General features: G+C 35.7%; 1 protein-coding gene across 16 annotated transcripts in view; it reads left to right on the top strand.

Moving 5' to 3' along the window:
* The window catches only part of LOC149085557 (ectonucleoside triphosphate diphosphohydrolase 3-like), a 92,440-nt gene that overhangs the window by 45,205 nt on the left and 29,840 nt on the right, over positions 1-17,395 (top strand). For 5 of the 16 annotated variants that reach the window (XM_089233629.1, XM_089233639.1, XM_089233641.1 and 2 more), the window contains one exon: positions 7,965-8,202. The exons of 4 other annotated variants lie outside the window; for them this stretch is intronic. In XM_089233629.1, coding sequence (XP_089089755.1) covers positions 7,965-8,202 — 238 coding nt within the window. Of the gene's footprint in view, positions 1-6,863; positions 7,038-7,950; positions 8,203-17,395 lie in introns of those variants that run through there. 7 more of the 16 variants (XM_089233630.1, XM_089233633.1, XM_089233632.1 and 4 more) reach the window with 3 other exon arrangements.

Genomic DNA, 17,395 nt, shown 5'->3' with positions numbered 1-17,395 from the left:
TCAAAGAAAAAAGATTCTCTAAAAATATTTTAAAATTAAAAATTCTCATGTTAAACACAGATAAGGTTTTTAGTCTATACAAAATTAATAACGTCTTATAGAATCGTGATTTTCATCATCGGGGCATTAATTAATGCAAAAATAAAAATCTATTCCTTAATCGACTTTGAAATCGACATTTCTTTTACCGATATCAACATGATTTGAGATGGTTTCAATCGCATCTTAAAATCAAGTATAAATGCCACAAAAATGAAAAAAAAAAATTCAGAAATTCAAATCTTTTTAGTTTGAGAACAATTTGTGACTTGGCAATTACGCAGCACTAGAATGTGTCGGTCGTTAGTGACATTTTAGTCTATCAAATAAATGAATGAAGGATTATGATTATGATTAAGCATTACGAAGGAATTAGAAATTTCTAGGAGGAAAAAAACAAAAACCAGAGATTTCTTTTAAAACAAAAGAAATTTCTGTAACATCGTTTTTATGATAATTTGAAATAATCAACTACTAATAGCAATAGATAATACCGTGATAACTCGGCTAACAACGATAATTTTTTCCGAAATTACGTCCGTTACCCGAAAGGCAATTTGATCGTTTTTTTCACATCATGGGCATTTTCTGCACACAAGGATTAACTATACAGGGACCTACAATTTATTGCCGATTCCAAACGGCAGCGTTCGACGTTTTGCCTCTTTTTTATACTCATCGAAGGGTTGGTGCCCTAACTTCTCATGTGGGACATCCTGCGGTAGTTATCTTCTTCTGTGGGCATATTGTCACCGTATCCGTTGTACCTCCGCGTCAGGAAAGTTTCTGAGTAGAACGAATAGGGTATCGAACTCGCGACACCGCCAAACATCCTTTGGTACTTTAGACCAGTGGTTCTTTGGAAGTCCACGGCCCGGCTGATTTTTTTTTTTTTTGTGAGTGGAACCCGGTCATACACACGACTATCGGAAAATAAATGAGGTAAAATGAAAGTGTGAATAACTCGCAGCCCGGTTTGACTGATGGCAGGGCTCTTTGGTTGAGAAACACTGCTTTAGATGAGTATCTTATCGACCTGGGCTACCGATCCCAAGGTAGTTTTCTATAGATTCTATGGAAATCGTTTAATTCGTTCTAGGAACTGCCCAAAATTTCAAAGTAACTTTCATAAAACACTAAGAAACACTGTATAAAAGACAAATACTGATCTAAGGCGGCTATAAACAGCTTCACAGTTGGATGAAGGAGAATTTAAAAGACGATAAAAAAACTGAAAATACTTTTTTATTTTATATACACTATGCAGTCGTGTTCGGGAGTCATAGTGGAAAAGAAAAGTGGTGAGGTGGTTGCTATGTGGATATAATCAGCTCGTGTCTCTCTCACTCACATGCATATGGAAAAGATAAGTATCTAGAATGTCCCTACTGTTCAGTTTGGTGTTAAGAGTCTTACCGTATCAACTGAAGCCATTGAAGTCTAATGCTATTTTAAATGCATTTTCTCTGAGCTTAATAACTCATTTTACATGAAATGGCACAAAATCTTTCTGAAAGAGAAATAGAGATGTATCTGGAAAGCGATTCCGATGTGGAGATAAATAAATTAATCAATGAACTGGCTCAAGTGTGTGACAGTTACTCATTGGATTCATTTTGATTGGCACGAAAATTTAGCTCATGACGTGACTGTTTTATGTTAGCGCATGCATCCATATCATTAAAATGTTCGTAAGCTGAATCCGTATTTGTTAGCCGAGGCAGAAAAACGTCGAAAAAAAATCTTCGTTATCCGAAAAATTCATAAGCTTGGGTATCACTGTACTTTTGGTACTTCTCTGCGATCATCCTTTCATACATTTAGAGTTATATACTTTTTTCATGCCTTCGATTGAGAAAAAACTTTCATTGACTAATTTTGAGTTCCGCTGTATTCAGATTATACGGGCACGGCCGACTAGACATTCATGAATAATTTTTTAGTAGGCTATGGAACGGGAGTTTTAGATTTACGCTAAGTACCATTCGTCTTCGTCTCTGCGGTATAAAGCTTAATTGCGAAAATATATAAGTTGAAAACTTAGAATGATTGAATAAGAGCCAAATAAAGATGTTTCATTTATGTGTCGGAGCAAGGGAACAAAGAAAAAAGACGAATAAGTGAGAGAGGCGTATAAGTGAATAGCATTATTTATCTACTGTATAGCTTTAGCGGTTTCAGCTCGGCATGATTTCTCTATATTCTAGTATGATGAATATGATGGCGAATCATATTCACCAGGCCAGAGTTAAGTATCTTATACTGTATAACTTTTGAATTCCCCCTTATTACTCCTATAGGGGTAGAATTTCGAAAATTCCTTCATACTGAGTCTTTACATGATAAAATAAAACTATTGGACAAATATGTATCGTTTCGGCTCTGCGTCATTTCTCTATATGACATTTGAACCCCCCCCCCCTTATGACATTCTTAGGGGTCGCATTTCGGAAAACCCATTCTCACTGAGTTATACATCATAAAATAAAACTACTGATTAAATTTCATATTTCTAATCTGGACCGGTATTAGGTCACCTGGCACCCTGTGCAAAACCAGCAGTCGGCGCCCCCCCCCCAAGGCGTAATTCCAGGATGATGTGTTGGAGCGGGCGATTGTTGTTTATTGCTAGTCACTGCTGTCCCATAAAATACGGTAAAAATTCATTCTCCTATATTATCGGGCTCTCGGGGGTTGGGGGTGGTCATCCTCATCACTCTCCTCTAATTCCACGCCTGCCCCCGTCCCTTCTTCCAAGTTAGCTTTAAAGGGATGAAGACGACGTCGTTCTGTAAAATAAGATGAAAAGGATGTACGGAATATAATACACAATCGCGTATTCTTCGAGCTCTATTATCTTTAAAGAAAAAAAAATATGATGAGAAACACTTGAATATTATAAATTAAAAAAAAAATCTATTCAAGAAATACTGGGATGTTGAAGAAAGGAAACGCGTTTCTTTATTAGCACTTGTGCACATTATCTCACAACGCATTTCGAATCGAAATGAGACATGAGTACTCTGAACAAAAGAGTTCTTGTCTTAAGTCACAATTATTTTTTTTCCCCTGTAGCAAACTAAATGCTCGGATGTCTGGTGTCATTTCGGTCACTTATCGCACACATACTTAATAAAGAGCAGCCGTGTCGTGTGACAGACCGGAACGCGATACTCGACGTATCTTCTGGGGAAAGAAAACTCTGAAAAACTACACAAGCACTCAACTAGTTCTGCAAAACTAAAAAAATATATAAAAAAACTAGTTAAACAATCCTATTTAGAAGGTCGAATATATACATTATAATCGATAAAAGCAGTATTTATGATGAGAAATCGTTGATAATCCGTTGCGTTCCAACCGGGCAAGTTTCACGAATTCTGGGTAACGTCGTGTAAACAATTATTGATTTCCCAGGTAGTTGAGATGGATTTGCATATGAAATATTGACTTGGCAGTGTCTGTTGCACGTGAACAAAAGAAATTAATCGCGAAATTTATGTATTTATTTATTTTGACAGTGTATAAATCACGATGGAATATGATTTTCAGCAAATCTCCGAAGCCCTAAATAAATCGTGATTTATTAGGGCTTGATCTTCATCAGTCATTCAATACAATAAACGGGCTTTTAAAAAATGGATTCTTTTGATCGTTTGATGTCATACTTCTACGTTTGATTCCGAATTTGTTTTCTCGTAGCTCTTCCATTGATCTGTAAAAAGAGTTACTTAAAAAATCTGAAAACATTGTGAAACAATCGGTGTATTTTTTATACACTTGCAAAATATAATAAATGTATAACGCTAATTTTACGAAATTGGAGTATTACAGCTCAGTAAGCAGATTACATGATTACAGCCAAACTCGGTTGTAACGACAACTCGGCTATAATTGGCAGACCGGACTGAATCCCAGAGAATAATATTAATGGACCTTGCTTATAATGTCGATGAAACGCAATTAACTCGAGTATAACGACACATTTTTCGACGCTTCTGCTGCAGTTTTTAACCCTTTCCGTGGCACTGTAGAAGCCCCTAAATACCCTTTATAATGTCATATCTTTTCTAATGAAGTGGTATTTTTTTTAATTTTCATCAGGTCAAACTAAGTGGTATAGGGAAAAGTGTTACATTGAGGAAATACAATGGACTTAATACAATAAACTTTACAAAATATCTGGGCTTGTCAACGTTGAAATAAGAGGTTTTTTAGGGGGTGAGGTATGTCTTCTATGCCGCTTAACCCTTCAATTAAGATGTTTACGATGAGTTAAGAAGTTTTCTCAAGAAACTCCTATATATAGAATTAGAGCTCAGAGAATGTTTACCTTTTGTTCTCCTTCCCAGCTATAAATATTTCATATTTACCCCCGTTTTTTGAATGAAGCTCATTTTAGTTGGTAATCTTTACTAAAATCGGAGATGAAGATGATTTGCATAATTTATAAATTATGTTTTAATGAAATATGAATACAAATATTCATCTCACAAATTTGTTATCGTTTCTTTTTCTTTCGTAAAATACATTTTTATTCACTGCAGACTTGCTGTAGCGCTTAAATTCCTCTCAATGGTTATTTATAAGCAAAAATTAGCAGTATCACAGACAACTAGCAACATTTTTTGACGAGTATCAGAGATCAGCGAAGTGGTATTTATGATCTCAGTTTACCGGATTTTCCACGAACAAATATGGTCAACCCCAATCATAATGAAATAACAATATGCACAGTATTTGATTGACATCTGATTATATCTTTTATCGAAAATGTCTTGCAAATGTTAACGTTACTGTATATGTATTTTACACAAAAAGGCTGTTGACGTGCATTTTACGCAAGAAGACTGTACATGTGTATTTTACACAAGATTTTCACGTAATCGTTCGTCTTTAACATCCACCTCACATACAATATTAAATGCTTTATGTTTGAAATGAAAATTAGCTAGTGGTAGATAATAAACGCTAATTTTTACGAATGTGACTCGCAGTTAAATTTTCTTCTCATATCTTTACATAAATCGACATTTTTTTCTCTACTGATTGACAGTATTTTTTTTTCTTTCGTCATCCGTCCTATTTCTCTATTTCTTTGCACCTAGAAGTAGGTCGTTTTTTGGGAACCCTCTCTCTCTTTCTCTAGGGTGTTGAATAGGCTGAACATTATCCTTCCAACAGCAGTGAAATCAAAAGCAAAGAAGAATTCGAGCAAAAGAAACAAGAAAAAGATTAAGAAAGAGATAGCAGAAGTTGGATTCCTGCCATTGCTCTCTCTTTCTTTATTTTTAAGATTTATGATTTCTCACCTTTCGATTCATTCTAGCTTTCTGCTAACTTACTTTTGTTACCTCCTTTCTTCATCTCGATAACCAGCCTACTTCTCTACTGCTATTATTTTCGCTCCTAGATCAGGACTTCAACAAGATTTTGATAGATAGCTTAAACGTTTCTTTGAAATTTTCATACATATAATCCTTCATTAAAATCCATCCGTTCTGTAGGTTGCAAGCGTTTGAAAGAAAGAAAACCATCAGGGTTTTAATTCAATTGAGAAACAATTTTCGTCTCTCATTTCCTCATTCATCCGAAGGACATTGTCCAATGCATTAGAACTTTATCCGAAAAAGAGCTTTAGAGATGAAGTTTGAACTTCATCTTCAAGGTATCCAAAGAACTTAAATTTTAAATACTTTTTATAAAATTTTCAAATACTTTTCATAAAATTTTCAAATACTTTTTATAAAATTTTCAAATACTTTTTATAAAATTTTCAAATACTTTTTATAAAATTTCCAAATACTTTTTATAAAATTTTCAAATACTTTTTATAAAATTTTCAAATACTTTTAAGTATTTTTATGAAATACATTCTAGTTCACTGCATTCTAGTTTTCTCCATGATTTTACTGCAGGAAGCTTAAATTTAAATGAAGTTTGTTTCCCACTGCAGGTAAATTTTTTGAAAAGGGCTAGCATATTTTTTAACAGTTTTAGAATTGAATAGCAATTATTTTTACCAAAATTGGTGATGTCCCGTTTTGATTATTCCAATTTCCTGTATTTGTCCTAATGAAATACGGTGATCCTATGTTGGTTGAACCTTAATTTTTTATTTTATTCTATTTTTATTTTTTATTTTTTTGCTTTTATGTGTGAATGTTTAATTTTTGTTACGACAACTTTTGTTTTTAATTCGTTTACACTTTGAAAAAGTCCTGTTAAGTATTCCATCATTTCAAAATGATTGCATGTTATATTTCTTAAAGTCCCATTTGTTAGAGTTATGTATCTCAATTCTGAGCATTATTTAAAGGGAAAAAAATTGTCACTGTGTTGAATATGTCTCCATTTCGCATTAAGAAATTGGATGGTAAATGGGTGAGCACTTTTCGAAAGACAAGAAAACAAAAAAGAATATTTGAAGCAATTGCCAGAAAGAGAAATGGCATTTTGGTATCGTGTTGTTCTATTTTGTCTCTCATTTGTGCAGCGGAAATGAGTCTTGAGAAAAAGCGATCGTTTTATATGACATGGTGTATGTGTTTCTCCTTTTATGGCATTTATTAGAAAAAATATATATAAGCCATAAAAAAATAAATGGTGACATTAGTCTTCATCTAATATGACGTGTAACGATAATTTTCATGTCTGCGTAAAGATCTATTATAGAAATTCCTGTTCTTGTTTTCAAACGACCTTGAAAGTGATTTCCGTAAACACGTATCCTGATGAATTTCTTGTCGTGAATCTCGTATTCACCTTGAACTAATGACGATATATTTCAATATTATCATTAATTAACAATAAAACTTTATTCTTGGAGATGAACAACTGTTTGAGTGCACCACGCACTTTATTCTTACCGTGTTGATATTTGGAGCGGATGATACAACTTTGTGCCAAACGTCATTTTTTCAGAAAACTGATTTTTGTTTCCTTGAACATAATTACGGGATTTATTACAGATTTTGACGTACCAAGTAAATGAGGAGGTAAGCCTGAAATTAGTTAATTCTCTAAGCAAACGATTTTTAATGAAATATTTATAAATAATAGTATTTTCACGAAATATATTGATCTTTATAAAACAAAATTATAAAATCAAAATTGAATAACGTATTTAAGATTTAAGAAAACATTTAACATGTTTGGAGCATTTTAAGAATTTTTATAGGTTTTCATTGCAGTGAATTAATTGATTGCAAAAATGAAAGAAAAAATTATTTGTTTCATTTGGCATTGAGTCTGAATGATGATCCTTGACTGAAAAATATCAAGAGAGCTCAGATCATTTTTTTTTATTTTTATAAAACAATTATAAGTTTGCGTTTGCATTAGCGTATACAAAGTAAATTTTCTAAATATACAAACTTCTACTATATGTTACGCAATATATTTAAAAGAATTGTTTAAAAATACACACATGGAATTTCGGTTGCTTTGAATAAAAAAATATTATTGAAATTTTTTTGTGTGTGTTAATGAACAGTATTATTTTATTTATCGAATCGAATAACAAAAAATCCAGGTCGTCTTCAATTTTAATATCACATGCATGAAGCACTTGTCACATACTAATAGAAACGTGATTAAAATCAGTTTAATTTATTCTGTTTAAAACCAGGAAAATCAATTGTAAAACGTATTGTTCATTGCTATAGTTTGAATAAAACAGTTACGGTAGAAAATTTTAGGGAACCTTTTCATATATAGACACTGTACCAATCAGAAATCTGTTTTAAAATTTGCATGAATTGCATCAATGATGGCTTTCATTACAATGCAATGGTCCCTCCCCCACATTCGATATGTTTATATTGATTGAAATTTCATTTTTTTTCAATATATACGTGCATATTTATGTGAAGCTTGAATAAAATCGAATAGCGTGTTTGATTCGCGTAGCTCTTCCAATGCAGGTTACGCTCCAAGCTATCTTCAGACCCCTAAATGAAAGCAGTCCTGTGGTTGTGGACACCAACTCATACGCGACAGTACAGACGCTCATCTCAGAGTTTTGCACTCAGAAGGGTCTTTCATACAGCAGCAATTTTGAAGTATTGGATGAGTCCTATAACGTACTACCGATGTATGAAACGCTACAAAGTGCGGGCGTCAGCAGTGGACAGAAACTGCTTGTTGGATGCAATGATAAAGGTACCTATAAAAAAAATGCCTTAAATTGGAGTTTAACCAAATTTTGTCATGTTTCTGTGCTGAATTTAATTTATAATATAATTGCGGGTGAATTTTAGCGTGGAGTATACAGTGATACGAGGAGAAAGGAAACGTAGTGAGTTCTTCGAGACGTGCTTTTTCAAAAATTTATTGTACATACAGCCATAGAGAGAATTGTTAGATGTAAATGGAGATGGCACCAGAAAAAAAACAGACCGACTAAAAACTATGGGGTTTTCAGTTTTTTTCACTATTATTTGTTGCTACTATTCCTAACATAAGTATAAAACATTCAAAAATTTTCCGAGAATATTACATTCCATCTAAAAGCGGTATACTGTACAATTGAACTACACAGCTACTGAGATTTTCTTTAGCTGTTTTTTAGAATGTTTATTTTTCATGCTAGCCATATTTTTCACAGTTTGGCCGAGGCTATAAAATAGTATCAGCCCTGCTTAGAGGCAGAGTCAGTTCTCATTTTTTGTGAATTTCGACAGAGATTGGTCAATGTATGAATAAGCACATGGAAAAAAACCACATAAACACATACAAATAAACAGATATCTGCTTCGTGAAATTTTTTTTTCATGGAAAGAAAATAACCAATTCCCTAAAAACATAAGGGTAAAATCGTAAAAATGTGCGAGGACCTTAAAAATCAGATTTAAAATGAAGACGTCTGGTAAGGGTGTGGTATGTGTGCAACTGAAGCATGAAGGCTTCAAAGAGCAAGAGCACTTTGCAGCTAATGATGCACGTGATATATATCTTCGTAGAAATAAATATAAGATTCATCTCGTCAAAAGTTGGTGGTGATCTTATACAGTGGAACGTCTTTATAACGGACACCCAAGGGACCGAAAAATTTGTCCGCTAACGAGGAGTGTCCGTTAATGGATATTAAAATACATTAAAGCCCGTTGACATAATTCAAAAAGCATCCGTTAACAGGAGGTGTCCGCTAACAAGACGTGTCCATTATGAGAGGTTCCACTGTAAATGAAATCGTATTACAGTCAGGTTCATACTGTACTTTTAGTACTCTTCAACATCATTTGAAAATAAGGGAGACTGCAACAAGTAAATTGGCTTCCACAGGCTCACATCGTGCAGCAGGCCCCTAGGCTTCGTTCATGCCCTACTAGCCCCACCCATATAGGGGCCGTGGCCATTACCTAAATTCGAACATTCATTAAACGGAATGTTAAGATTTTCTTTATTTTGGTATATTCGCCGCGATATTGATCATTGAAATTTAAGGAGACATTTCAATTTCGAAAAGTTCTATTAAATTACAATTTCAAAGACATTTAACTTGTTTTTTTTTTCTTCTGAAGTTAGTACTTCAACCCTTTATACTGTGCAAATAGTTGGAGATTCTCTGGCAAGCAGAAAAAATTCCTTTTTTTTCAGTAACAATTTAGAATATATTTTTCTTTTATGAAAGATAGATGGATCAAACTGGGATGTTGCATATATAGAATGGAATTTTAAAAAAAACCAGAAGAATACAGTACAAGAAATCCTGTCAGAGAATAAGGAAATAATGAAAAAAAGAACTAGAACATATATATTCGTACGCAATTTATATGTCCTCTTAAGAATTTCATCTCCATAAAGCAATTCAAATCATAAGGAGATGATTGATCCAACTATTAAAACCATCATCCGAAAGCAATGAGAGCAGTTTAAGGGCAAATATATCTCGTTCTTCCCCTCATTTTCAATGACTATTGAGTTCAAATATCTCATCCAATATTTCACTTAGAGAAACATGGATTCCTTTTTTTTTTTAACGAGCACGTTATTTAGATACCTGTACTTTTTCCAATGGAAACTATGTTTCTATAGCCAACGGTTCATGAGTTATTTCAGCTGAAACGGACTTAATCCTCTATGGCTCACCCCATAAAAACGTAGTTTTAAAAAAAATGTGTTTTTACAAAATCAAATTGTGCTGTTAGCATATTTTTAATTGAAATAGTACATCAAAACGGAAAAATTCATTAATTGGACGGGATTTTTTTAATTAACTAAAATGGTTAATTAAGGTTAAAATATACAGTTTGCCTTGAGTTCAATATTATCTATAAACAAATCAAATCTTTTTTTAGCAAAGTTGAATATAGTTTTTACTTTGAATTTTTTTTCCCGATCAGCTCAATTTGGTGCGATTTTATAAATCTCTGAACGCGTAGCATTTCAGTAGCTCTCAAAAAATGACGCCAACGAGGAACCAACTCTTTCTAGATAAAAAAGTATTGTGCTTATATAGCGACATTTTCTACTAAAATAACACTAAAAGATTTACTTTCTAAAATATTATAAAAAATTGAGAAAAGAAATTGGTATAATGGTTTTTTTTTTAACCACGTATTTGTCATGTACATATACTTGTATTCAAATATACACGGGACCATAGAGGGTTAAGTTTTCACCCTTTATATATGTCCAGAAATATATTGTTTTGCACTTTTTATTAATTTATTTGTTTTTTCCGCTATTTCTTATCATTTCGCGCATTCCTGAATGGCCCATTGAGTAGTCTCGCGGTGGTACGTGTACCAGGTTGGGAACTGATGTTCCAGAACAAACTATAACTTTTAAATAACGATTATGTATGACAGATCTAATAGGGTGTTCCTGTTGGTAACGAGTGAGGAAAATAAAGTCCCACAGTTTTATACTTTGACAGAAATTGTTAAAGAGGATTCGCACAAATCAAAAGTTATTAATTTATTAAAATTTTCATTATATAAATTGTTCATTTCCATATTCAATGTCAAGAATTACCTGATCCTTTTGGCTGTCACTAAATCGAGTGTTTTCACATAATTTTTTTAATACTATCTCCTCAAAACGCACACTCAAAAGCTCTTGCCACAATTTCTTAGAATTTATAAATATAATTATAGGCATGAATTTTTGAAAGTTACCATTGCAGTAGATGTACTTGATTGTTATTTGTCGGAGGGAAAATCTCTTCGGACGAACCCGTCCTTACGCGGAAGAGTCATAGTTACAGTAGTCATAAAAAATAGTTTAAAATTCCAGTGAATATATATTCAGTGTACTTTCAGACAGGCCAGCAACTAGACATTCGAGGGAAGTATGGGCATTTGCCACCTTCCTGTAATGTTAACTGAACGGATCTGACCATCGTCTCAGCAACTTCAAATGATTACAGCGTATAATATAAGCACTCATTTTGCTTACTTTGATATTTCGCTGAATGTCACTAAAATTTAAATCAAATTCAATTGTCTTAAATGAAAATTTGGTGAAAAATCAAATAAGAATTTCATGAAAATTTTTTGAATTTTTCAATGCTTGGTCAAATATGGGTTAGACTAAATTCGTTACCTCCTTTCTGGTTCGGTGATCGGGCATCAGACCCACTTGCACCCCCAGTTGCGGCAATGCTTTCAGAAATATTTTTTTCTTTTCAAAATTTTTTCGCCAAGTAACAGTGATTTTTTAGAGCCGGTGGGGTGGGGTTATTCCTCTTCGTGTGAAATGCGTTTTGATTTTTTAAAAATTCTTTTGAGGGAGAGGACGCAAACTCATTGACGTGTGTTGTTATAAGAAAGAGAAATCATTACGTCCGGCCATAAATTTAAAACAGCATTTTTTGAAGTCTAAAATCCACCAGAAATTGAGAAAATTGCTACTTAAGTTATTTCTTAGCCTCACGTTTTTTTCATTCTTCTAATAAAATCTCTCGTTCAGCGAATTTTTTATATGTTAATCAAAAAACATTTATAGTTTTCAGAAATTGTTTCAAAAATTTCTGGAAACACTCTATGTGTATACCATTAACTACGGCCTTAGTGCATGTCATTCTATTAGGATTATATTTGTTAAGTTAACCTATATATATAGGCGTCTTCGCTCGCGTGTATTTGATGATCTGAAAATTACTCAGCGATGACTCCTCCCTTATAGCAAACGCCTCATTACCCCCCTTTCGGGTTGAATTTTTGGTAATCCCGCCTTAGAAGGTATCTACATTATAAACTGAAGACATAAAAAAACTGGTACAGGCATGCGTATGCAAATAAAGAGATATCAAACCAATCAGAGTACGGCGCTGCGGTCGGCAACGCCTATATAACAAGTTGTTAGATCGGTTACTGCTGCTACAATGGCAGGTTATCGAAATTTAAGTGAGTTTGAACGTGGTGTTATAGTCGGCGCACGAGAGATGGGACATAGCATCTCCGAGGTAGCGATGAAATTTGAATTTTCACGTACGACCATTTCACGAGTGTACCGTGAATATCGGGAATCCGGTAAAAAATTAAATCTACGACATCGCTGCGGCCGGAAAAAGACGATGCAAGAACGGGACCAACGACGACTAACGAGAATCATTAAACGTGACAGACGTACAACCCTTCCGCAAATTGCTGCAGATTTCAATGCTGGGCCATCAACAAGTGTCAGCGTGCGAACCATTCAACGAAACATCATCGATATGGGCTTTCGAAGCCGAAGGCCCACTAGTGTACCCCAGACATTAGTCGAGTCCATGCCACGTCGTGTTGCGGCACTTCTGCGGGCTCGAGGGGGCCCTACACGATATTAGGCAGGTTCTACCAGTTTTTTTGGCTCTTCAGTGTAAGATATAATACTGCTGAATTTCATATTTATCGCTTCAGTTGTTTCGGCTCGGCACGTGATTTCTCTATATTAACTTTGAACCCCCTTATGACTCTCCCTTAGAGGTCGAATTTCGAAAAACCCATTAATAAGTTTTTACGTAAGGAAATAAAACTGCTGACTAAATTCCAATATTATAATTTCAGCGATTTTGGCTCAGCGATGATGAATCAGTCAGTATAGGCATGTTATTTTATATACAGGGTGTCCTGCAAATGCTAGCACGGCAGTTCTCTCCTCAACCGTCCGTCGTAGAGGTCTGACGCCAGTTTAAAAAATGCTCAACAGGCATTAAAAATTACCCTATACCAGTTTTGAGAGTGAAAATACAGTGTGTAACAAAATAAAAAAAATCGGAATTTTTATACGGTCTCTAAATTCTAATTAGAAAGTTGTTTCCCTGTCTCTCCTGATGTCAACAACAAAAAAAATTCCATGTTTATAAGTGTAATATGCACAGAAATATTCGAATTCGACAAACAGAGGAAATTTGGAAGAAACAGCGTTAAGTGCGGAAAAATCATTTTACCCACATTTAACGCTATACTTTCACAAATTTTCTACGTTATTCGAATTCGAATATCTATATGCATTTTTTTTTGTTGGCGTCAGGAGAGACAGGGTAACACCTTCCTAATTAGAAGTTAGAGTACAGGAGTACCGTATAAAAAATTAGATTTTTTTTATATTTTGTTTCACACTATATTTTCACCTACAAAAGTGGCTCAGGGAAATTTTTGAACACCTGTTGAGCATTTTTTAAACTGGAATCGTACCTCTACGACGGAAGGTTGATGAGATAAAGGCCGTGCTAGCACTTGAAGGACACTCTATATATAAAATAACATGCCTATACTGACTGATTCATCATCACTGATCCGAAACCGCTTAAATTATAAACAGTGGCTGTCTTAGGGCAGTGCAACCTGTGCAATTTCACCGGGCGCCAAATCTTAGGATGCACCGAAACAGGTTGGAAAAGAGTTGGATATACATTACTAAAAAATAATCTTTAAGGTACATGTATTTTAAAAAATTACTATACAAAATATACATAAAAAAATGACCGAGATGGAGAAAAAATTGGAAGTTTGAGATTACGATACACACACACACACACAGGTGATTTTTCAGGAAAAGTCTATGAGCAGTACACCTATATGCATACAGTGATACAGTATTATACTGATTTTTGTCACCATAAAAATACACACGCGCACTTGAACTCTTTTCTTTCCGTTTACCACTCCCGGAGATTTTTGACAACTTTCTTTTTCTTTGTTATTCTGGTAAAAATAAAAAGAATGGAGGAAATCTCCCTCCACAATCGCCCCTGTGTTTTCCTGCTTTCCATGCACTTTGGCACTCCAGACCTCTGGTCTGTCTCCGGACTTTCTTAGTACTGTAAACAAAGGCAGCTCGGTCACACTGGGTGCGCTCTAGAAGGGACGTCAAATCTGAGGTGAAAGGACGAAAAAATTAGGAAAAATGAATTCTGTTGGCTTTAGGAGAAGCGCCAAATCTGAGGTAAAAGGGCGGAAAAAAATTGAAATGATTTTCTGTTATGCCATAAAATCTTGCTGTTTGAACGCATCAAAAAGAAGCGATTAAAACAATTTTTTATAATTGGAGAGAGGTCAAGAGCATCAAAAATAGGTCCCGCACGGGTAGAGATTTTGTCTCGAGCCACCCCTGAGTACAACGTTGTGTGTGTGTGGATTGAAAAATTCTAACAAACCTCACATACACAACTGAACACCTTTTCGGAGTATCATGCACCCATTCGTTTTTGATCCCCAGGCCCAGAATGAAGCGGGTGCGTAAGGTCAAACCCTCCTAGATGCCTCATAGTTTCTAGCGAGGAGGCTTTGTTGAGGTGCGGCTACACCGGCCCACACAAATGAAATTACTTTTTTCCCTCCCCCCCTTTTTCGTTTCAAAAAACTTCTCTGTCCCTTTAAATCCAACTTTGAAGAAAGGGTTGGGGCAGGCGGGAACCAGAGGAGAGTGATGGGGATGACCCCCCCCCCCGACCCCAAGAGCTCGATAATATAGGAGAATGAATTTATACCATATTTTACGGGACAGTAGTGACTAGCAATAAACAATAATCGCCCCCTCCAACACATCACCCTGGAATCACGCCTTGGGGGGCCGCCGGTTGCTGGTTTTACACAGGGTGCTACGTGGGCTAAGACCGGTCCTGACTAGGAATATGAAATTTAATCAGTAGTTTTATTTCACATTCTTTCAAACCAAGCACAACTCAGTATGAAGGGGTTTTCGAAATGCGACCCCTACGGCAGTCATAAGGGGAATTCAAAGGTTATACAGTATAAGATACTTAACTCTGGCCTGGCGAATATGATTCGCCACACGGGAATATAGAGATGCCCAGCTGAAACCGCTGAAGCTATGCAGTCGGCCCCCGTATTCGCAGGGGTTACGTTCCGTCGGTGACCGCGAACGCGGGAAATCCGCGAATGACCGAAACTATAGTTTTTTCCTTGTGCATCTCGTTTATTGAACATCATGAGAAGAGCGAAGTGACGCAGAGGTAGAATTGAATGTAAAAGAGAGGGTGTGCAAAGTGATTATTGGCAATTTTTTTCGGAAAGAACGTTGTGATTTCTGTTTGCCGTTTCTTCTTCATATCATCAAGCATATTGGAGTATGTTGCCAAGGCTTTCTCTACCAATTTTTCTACATGTGAAGAACGTACCATAGAGGGATCTATGTCATGAAAATAATCTATTGCTGATTTGAACTTGCGAAGATCTTCCGTTATGTTACTCATGGTGAACTTGTCTTCCACTTTTTTATCTTTAAATTCTTCATCTGGTACCGCTTCAGTTTCAGGAGCAGTCAGCTGCATTAATTCCTCCACGGTCAATGCCTCTGAATTGCTATTAATTAGCTGTTTGACTTCTATATTCATATCATTGAACCCTTCTCCACCAACCTGTTTCACTAACGTGACAATGTCTTTTATAGTCTCTTCAGTTGGCTCTGTAGAAATGGTTGTGCTCTGGAGTGCACATTATGGCCAAAAGTTAATCCAACCCGCGCGAGTTGACTGTTTTTCTCTCTTAAGAGCTGCCACGGCTCTAGTGATGACAGTAATGGAATTAGCGACAGTGTAATTCTTCTTCCGCTGCTGTGATGGTCGAGTGGTCATAGTGACGGATTCGCATCGCAAGGACCCAGGTTCGAACCCCACCGTCGCCATAGTGGTGGTCGGCTGAAGTTGGTTTTCTGTGGTTCCCAAATTCAAGGCGCGAATGCGAGCCGATCTCGCCACAGAGAGCAACAGACCTACAAACAGCACAAATGTAATTCAATCATAAGACATCACTCACTTCACTTCTGAAATATAGATGGCAGCACTAAAAATCTAACACAACACTACATATGCACTCAGACTGTTAGGTACACACACAGTTACACCTCCGGCACAACTAGGCACGCTAGGTAGTAAATCGCCCATAAATGGTGATAGACCTGAGTTGTGCTCGGTTTGAAAGAAAGAAAAGTGCAATTCTTCGAGACATTTTCTACATTTTTCTACATTTTCTACACATCTTCTTCTATTGCGCATCTACATTGAATGACGTGTATAGTGAGCCTTGAATGCTCGCATTACCCCCTGATCAAGGGGCTAAATGATAGATGTTGTATTAGGAGGCATATAAAGGACTTCCACACCATGAGCTCTGAACTCATTGACACCTGGGTGTCCAGGAGCATTATCAGGGAGATAGCATGTCTTCACTCTCAATGTACTTCCTGACTTCGGGAACGAAACACCGTTTAAACCAATCCAGGAAAAGTCTTTTCGTAGTCCAAGCCTTTTTATTGTTCATCCAAAATACTATGGGAGCTTTGACTTATAATTTCCCCTCAATGTTCGTGGATGCGTAGATTTGAAAATGTCAATGTGGATTCGTAGATTTGAAAATGTCAATGTGGATTCGTAGATTTGAAAATGTCAATGTGGATTCGTAGATTTGAAAATGTCAATTATCATGTATCCACGTACATTTGCACAAAACATCAACATAGTGAGTCTATCTTTACTTGCTTTAAAACCGGGGAGATCGCTTTTCTTCTTGGGCAATAAATGTTCTTTGCGGCATTTTCTTCCAAAATAGTACAGTTTCTTCAGCGTTAAACACCTGCTGAGGTGCATAACCCTTCTCCTCAATAATTTTCTGCAAAGTCTTTGGAAATTTTCTAGCTGCCTCCTGATCGGCAGAGACTTGATCGCCAGTGATTTCTACATTGCGTAATCTGAATCGTTTCTTAAACCTATGAAACCAACTTTTACTTGCATAAAATTCTGATGAAATAGACGTTTCAGTTTTCACCAGCCCTTTATAGAACAGTAAAATTACAAGTAGTAGTTCTGTACGAGAAACACGTGGACCCCGTAGGCGATGCAAAGTTTTCGCTGCCACAGGGGCAGCTACAGCCACGGTTCTGATCGAATTTCAGATTTTTTTTTCCT

Source organism: Pholcus phalangioides, unplaced genomic scaffold, assembly GCF_987345545.1.
Source record: "Pholcus phalangioides strain wild (caught in Gottingen) unplaced genomic scaffold, Ppha-v1.0 ptg000007l_1, whole genome shotgun sequence".
Taxonomy (NCBI): Eukaryota; Metazoa; Arthropoda; class Arachnida; order Araneae; family Pholcidae; genus Pholcus; species Pholcus phalangioides.
This window is presented reverse-complemented; position numbering and strand designations above follow the sequence as displayed.